General features: G+C 51.9%; 1 protein-coding gene across 1 annotated transcript in view; it reads right to left on the bottom strand.

Moving 5' to 3' along the window:
* Window positions 1-2223: 2223 nt before the first annotated feature.
* Window positions 2224-6871, bottom strand: part of Inhbb (inhibin subunit beta B) — a 6869-nt gene continuing 2221 nt past the window's right edge. Inside the window, exon 2 of the mRNA XM_028771507.1 lies at window positions 2224-4868. Coding sequence (XP_028627340.1) covers window positions 4093-4868 — 776 coding nt within the window. The 3' untranslated portion in view covers window positions 2224-4092. The remainder of the gene's footprint in view (window positions 4869-6871) is intronic.

The following is a 6871-nucleotide window of genomic DNA, read 5'->3' as shown; positions in this document are numbered from 1 at the left end:
CCCTGCCTAGCTGCTGCAGAGCAAGTTATTGGCGATCCCAACTGCCAACAGTGGCCCACACTTTAAAAAAAAAATGACTGACAAAGTCACAACGTGCAGGGCCAACCGTACCACCCATATGAGGGAGAAAACAGAAATGTGTGTCAGTCCGTAGTGAATGTTGGATTAGCATCCATGACTTCCTGGGTTTACTCCCCATGCCTGGTTACACATGCCAGTAATCCCAGCAGATAGATAGTAGACATGGGAGAATAAGTCCAAGGTTGTCCTCAGCTATGCAATAAGTCTGGGGTCAGCATGTTGTATCTCAGAAACGACAGCAGCAACAACAAGCCTTACTGTCTTCAGCATCCTTGATTGGTAGTCTATGATCTCCTAGACCCCCTCCCCCCCCTCTCCTTCCCTCCAATCCAATTTCCAGTCAAGTATCCCCAGATTGGCAGGATTCTCCAATGTCCACACATGTCCAAGTCCCACAGCACTGTTCCTGCAGGGCATAGTTCAGAGCCTGGTATGTATATCCAGGACTATCCTGCACTCCAGGAGCCTTGCCACAGACCAAAGCTGCCCGTTCTTCCTCCGGGACTTCCCCTGGAGTTGTGGTAGGAACCCTTGTAATGGTGTCTGTCCATCACACTGTCAGAGGAACAAGGTCCTACTTGATCCTGGCTATGTGCTGCAGGACCCCTCACTGTCCCATTCTGAGCCAGCCCAGGGGGCCTTGAAGAAAACACAAACCAAGGACAACCTGGGGGCCTCTAGCACTGATCTTCCCCCTGCCTGCCTTGGGTGTGTGGGAGATGGGAGGTAGAGTTGGGTCTGTCTTCTTCTCCTCTCTCCCCCACAGCCCTCCACCTCAAGGCCTTGAGCTCCCTGGAGTCATTGAAGACCCAGGGCATGTTTGAAGGTCAGCTGAGAATGAACTTCTCATGGTGAATGTTAAACATTGCACAGGATAGAACACCGAGAAGGCTGGGAATGGTTGCCTCCTGACTCTGTCCAGCCTCCTGATGGGGCTGGGATGAACACGAGAGGTAAGAGGCTAGAAAGCATGAGAAGGCGAGGAAGGGAGCACAGGAGCCCCTTCATATCCATGTCTCCCTTTGGCCATTTTCATTCTTCCACTTGCAAAACCATCTCAGGGCAGAGCTAGGAAGATGACTTAGTGTGCTTGCCACATAAGCATGAGGTCCCCAGGATCTGTATAAAAGCCAGGCCTGTGTCTATGATACCAGGGCTGGGAAACTGTAGACAGGGGGAGTCTCCAGCACTTGTTGGCCAGCTAGTCTAGCCAAATTAGTGAGCACTTTTTTTAAAAGGCCCATAAGGCCTGCAGAGCTCAGATAAAGGCAATTTGTAAGTCTACAATCCTCATAGGCTACCAAATGGGTGGCCTGTGGCCAGGGCCCCTGTCTAGGTGGGGTGATCTTGGCCAGGGTGGATCTGGGCTCTCAGCTTCACCTCCCACTCTTTGGGAAGCAGCAATGTATGATTCAGGCAGGGTCTGAGAGAAGACAGAACTGAACAGGTCTCTAAGTCATACATGAAGGTAGCTGTGCTGTGTAGTAACTACTAAGACATTACCTCCTCCTCTTGCAACAGTTGAGATTGTCATGGTGTCTGCCCTCTAATGACAGGATCTGAACTTATTCCCCAAGTCACCTGGAGGTGAGCACAGAGGGCTGGGATATAGGAGAGAGAGCTCACTTCCCAGGTTGTCCACCCTCCCTTCCTCCATGGCCTGGAGACTTAACTGGCACTTTCAATATATCATTTATTCTCCAACCGTGTGTGTGTGTGTGTGTGTGTGTGTGTGTGTGTGTGTGTGTGTGTGTTATGCAGCATATATGTGGAGACCAGAGAACAATCCATAGAAGCTGGACCTCTCTTTCCACTATGTGGGACCCTGGACTCGAACTCGGGGCATCCAGGTTGGCATCAAGTACCACAGTACTTTTGAAAACCAAGGAGACCCAGTTTTGGAACATCACACAACTAGTTGGGAACTGGAACAGTAAACAAATTTGTAATTCGCTAATTTGCTAATTGCCTTTCAGTTGGTCTTCTGCCATCCCTTCTAGCTTCTGTGTGACATATGTGTCAGGCAAGGGCTCTGGGAGTGTAGAGAACAGGCCGTGGGGACGTCTGGCATCGAAACTGGACACCTGGACTCAACCCCTCCTCCCAGCTGCCCACTGCCCCAGACATCACACAAGGCAGGAAGCCCGTGGCACTCCATCTTTTATTGTCTTAAACTGTACACGAACATAAAATACTTAAGACAGCCAGTCTGTGGGGGGAAATTGTTTGGTTTTAAGTTATTATGAAACAGAACCTAAGGAGGGCTTTATTAAATAAACTAAGATGAGGACTTACAGTACACACCTCCTCTCCACCAGTCACTTATTTTACTCTACCTTCTGGGTGTGTGAGGACAGAAAAGACACATCAACTGAATAAAAAAAAAAATCATTTATACCCTGAAACGCTGGCAGGCCACTCGAAGGATTGTTTAGAACATCTACCTCATAAAAGCTGGCCTCACCATCTAATAAAAATTAAAACTGATCCGCTGGCCTCTTTGGTTCCAAAATTATGTATAATACATTTAACTGTATTCATTTTTCTGCAGCTATAAAAATAACTTTTTTTTCAAATGGCAGTTTCTGACTAACCATGCAACTAGATCAGTGCAAACATTGAAAGCAATCATTCGCTTAGAAAAGAAGCAAAAGATTTCATTTCAAGTATAAAAATATAAAAGTCGTACGAGTCCAGTTTCGCCTAGTGTGGGTCAACCCTTTAAATTGCATAGTTCACGTGGCACTTGGACACCCACGAGGATAGCCACGTCAGCTCTCGCCCCAGGACCACTTCTGGACACACGTAGACCTGCAAGTGCTATTGTGGTGTGCATTCACGCAGGACCGCAAGTGCTTTGTGGAGCAGGCGGGAGGGCAAGTGAAGTGGGCAGGAGCCATGTCCACGGACAACCCTGAAGCCAGGGCCCACCCACAGGGACAACTGCAAAGCAACCGAAAACTCTCCCTCTCTCTCCAAGACCCGCTGAGCAGCTCCTCAGAACAGCTCCACTCTACCACTGCCTCCCCTGGTCTCTTCCCCTTGCTAGTGGCCATCCCCGCCCATCTCTGCACAACACCAGGAAGATGTCCCCAGCAAAGGGCACCACCGATTGCAACAGTTTTCTTTCCTTCTCACTTCGAATCGTTTGGCCTTTCCGCCTCAAAGGTCATAGCGGATAGGCTCTTTTCAATTCTGCAACTGGCACAAATGGCCTGTTAGTTGTTGGAGATGAATTTAAAGCATAAAATCAAGACCCTTCCTCTCTCTCCCTCCCCCAACACCCCTGAAAACAAACACACACATACACATGTAAGTCACACTGGGGACCCAAGTGACAGACCATCAAAGGGTCACTGTCCCTGCTCCATGGTCTCTGTGACAGGTGAGTCCCTCCTGGGCTACTTGCCCTCTCAGGAACAGGGGTGGCACAGCTCTGCGGCCTCAAAGCATGGAGGATGCCAGGCGGGGAGTAAGCAGGCAGGACTGTGCCAGGCGCTGCGGTGAAGAGCCTGGGACAAGTCAGGGACACATGGCCCTCCACCCGCCTTCGCTCCCACCCTGCTTTCCCTCTTGGTGGCTCTCTGGCTCACTCTCTCTGTGTCCTCTGTCTTTGTGTGCTTTTATGTGTGCTCAGAAGGCGCGATTCAGAGTGCCCGGCCAGCTGGTGGGAATGGTGGCTGTTCACCCCATTCTTTCCGACTGACAGGCATTGGTAGCTAAGCTGCCATTTGTCACCGCATCCGTTTGCTGGTATCCTGGAGGCTGCTGTGTGGGTGGCAGACTGTGTGAGTCCGGCTATGCGTGTCTATGTGTGCAGTTAGGAGTCTCTCGTGTCACAGAGGGGCTCTCCCTCTGGTCCTGACTGGTTTTCTAGGAAGCGGGAGAACATTATTTCAGGCCCCACCCTGGCACTCTTCACGGCCCAATGGAACAACCACACTCGGCCCACCTGCTTCTTCTGCTCCCTCAAAGACCCACGGGCCTGTGCTCCGCCCCCCGGTGCCTCTGTCAGGCGCAGCCGCACTCCTCCACGATCATGTTGGGCACGTCCCGCTTGACGATGTTGTACTCATCATCAAAGTAGAGCATGGACATAGAGCTCAGCTTGGTGGGGATGCAGCAAGAGTTCACAGGCCCAGGGTTCAGGCCACGCATGCGGTACTGGTTCACCACGGCCGTGTGGAAGGAGGAGGCCGAGCCAGGGACCCCGGCCAGGTAGGCCGGGCAGCTGCCCTCACAATAGTTCCCGTAGTAGCCAGTGGGCGCAATGATCCAGTCGTTCCAGCCGATGAGCCGAAAGTCGATGAAGAACTGTTGCCTGCAACAGAGGCTGGTCCGCCCATCACACTCTAGGCCCCGTTTGCGGATGCGATGTCTGCTATCGCCCAGGCGGGCCTGCACCACTACAAAGGGCCTGTGTGACTCCTCACCGGGGTCCACGAACACAGGCACCACGGCCAGCTCCTGGCAGCTGTCACACTGCACATCCAGGTTAAGGCGTCTCTCACCTCGCTCAAACAAGGCCTGGATGGCCTCTGTGATGGGGAAGGTATGCCAGCCGCTACGTTTTAGGTCCACCTTCTTCTCCACCACGTTCCACCTGTCACCGTGACCCTGTTCTTGGAAGTACACCTTGACCCGTACCTTCCTCCGGCTGCCCTTCTCCAGGACATAGGGCAGCAGTTTCAGATAGAGCCACAGGCTGGCCTGCACCACAAATAGGTTCTGGTTGCCTTCGTTGGAGACGAAGAAGTACAGGCGGACCCGGGAGGAGGCGAGGCCATCTGTGGAGACGGGGAAGAACAGGCCAAGTTAATTCCAGGAGAACACGAGGCAATGGGGAATGGACTCTGCTGCGTGATGTTGGAATGAACATTTGCCACAGCTGGAAAGTGTTACTGACCAGAAATACCATTCCTGGGGCCCGGGATCCTGCCATAACCTGCCAGAGGCAGAAGACGCACTTCCCATTGAGAAAACAGGACCAGGGTGGAGCCAGAAGGTCCAGACCTATAAAAATCCTGCCTCACCTCTCCCAGGCCAGGGCTCCCTGGAGATCGGATTGTCAGGCCTCAAAGCTCAACTTGTCAGGAGGCCAAAGTCTTAACAAGTTGTTATGGGTCTCTGAAAACAAAACTAAGATCCCAGGGAGGATTGGGAGGTAGGTTGTTTAAATGGGGCTTTTTCTTCTTCTTCTTTCTGGTTAACTTGGGACACTGCAAAATCGAGATGAGCCATCCACCACCTCTTTCCAGTGTTTACCTAAGCATGATCTGGCCCATGATCTGGGACCTCCACTGCAAACAAGGAAGCAAGTTCTGCTCGAGTTTCTGACATACAAATGTGCATCCTGCGAGCTGCAAAGTGCAGCCCCTGTTTCCAAGGAGTTCCAAGGGATAGGACAAGCAGCCTTGAAAACTCAAGGTCCAATCCTTTGACCAGACCCTGACTCCCAGAAGGCAGCAGCTGGAGATCTCGAGGGTAGTGGGTTGTTAGTCATCTCAGTAATTTGGTTCAGCCAGAAGAATAGTTCTGCCAGAACTGATGTCCCTTTCTTCGAATACATTCCATCAACCCTTCCCTGTGATGGTCTCTACCTATTCAGCAGACATGGCTGGTACTATCAAACCTCCCACCAAGCCCCTCTGCCCCCCCAACTCCAACCCCTTCCTCAGTTCTCACTGGCTCCTCTAATAACACTGACGTCTGACTTTGAAAAGGGGGAAACTGCAGCCTTAAAAGCTGGTCTTGGCCGAGCTGCCTGTGACCTGAATCTGTTATTTATAAGTTAAAGAGCTGGCTCCGTGAATCGGACCAGAAATATAACAGCCCCCGCTGTCATTTTGTGCCACCGGGACCAAAAGGCCTCTCGACCTTCCCGAGTCACGTTTCCCTTCTGGGCCCCAATGCACCTTTTAATCCAAGCCCTCTAATTGCATGTGGAGCTTTCCCTGACTCTGGCGGACAGCTAAAATGGCAATGTATTTCTTTCTAAGCACAAACCGGCCTTGATTGTCTCTGCCTTTCTCCACACTCGGCCATGCAAAACTTTTCATCCCTTTTTATCCTCCGGCAGCAGCACAGGCAGGGTCTGCCTGATGCCTGGGAGAGTAGGGGGGCATTTGCAACCAGAAGCATAGCTGATCCCCCCTCCTCTTCCCAGGCTCCTTGCTTGTCCCCCACCCTGACTACATCGGGCTTCCCCCTCTGCGACCTTCTCTGCAGTCCCCTCTGCACAAATGGGGCTGAGCTCCCAGCACAAAAGCCAGCCTGGCTCATTCAAGTCCTGAAAAGGACAGCGATGTCTAAATACTTATACCGTTTCTGCCCGGGAAAATTTCCTCCTTTTTAAAACTTCCCGAAGATTTTTTTCTTTTCTTTTTCTCTGAATTTTATTCAGATAGTGGACAGAGATTTGTAACATGGGGCCCGGGAAGACATTGCAGAAAGGAATCCCACTCTTTGTTAACTACAAACTCTGCCCCTCTTTCCCGGACCAGAGAGGGCTGCGGCTGCTGCCAGGCAAGCCTAAAGGCATGAGGCTGTTCCTGAGCCGCGTCTTTTGCGTAAATGATGGACCTGTTGAGAAGCTGCCTTCCGCCGCCGACTCTGGTGCCCACACAATCGGAAGGCAGGTTGCCTAGCTCTCCTCACCGATGCTTCAGCAATCCTGGCAAGCCCATGCCGCCAGGGCGACGCAAGCGGCCCCGGGGGCCTCTCACGCAGTCTCTGGCTGGTTCGTTCTCATATTCTCTCTCTCTCTCTCTCTCTCTCTCTCTCTCTCTCT

The sequence above is a fragment of the Grammomys surdaster genome, unplaced genomic scaffold (genome assembly GCF_004785775.1).
Source record: "Grammomys surdaster isolate TR1022 unplaced genomic scaffold, NIH_TR_1.0 208, whole genome shotgun sequence".
In the NCBI taxonomy this organism is placed as follows: domain Eukaryota; kingdom Metazoa; phylum Chordata; class Mammalia; order Rodentia; family Muridae; genus Grammomys; species Grammomys surdaster.
Note: the sequence above shows the minus strand (reverse complement) of the source record. Positions and strands in the feature narration are given on the sequence as shown.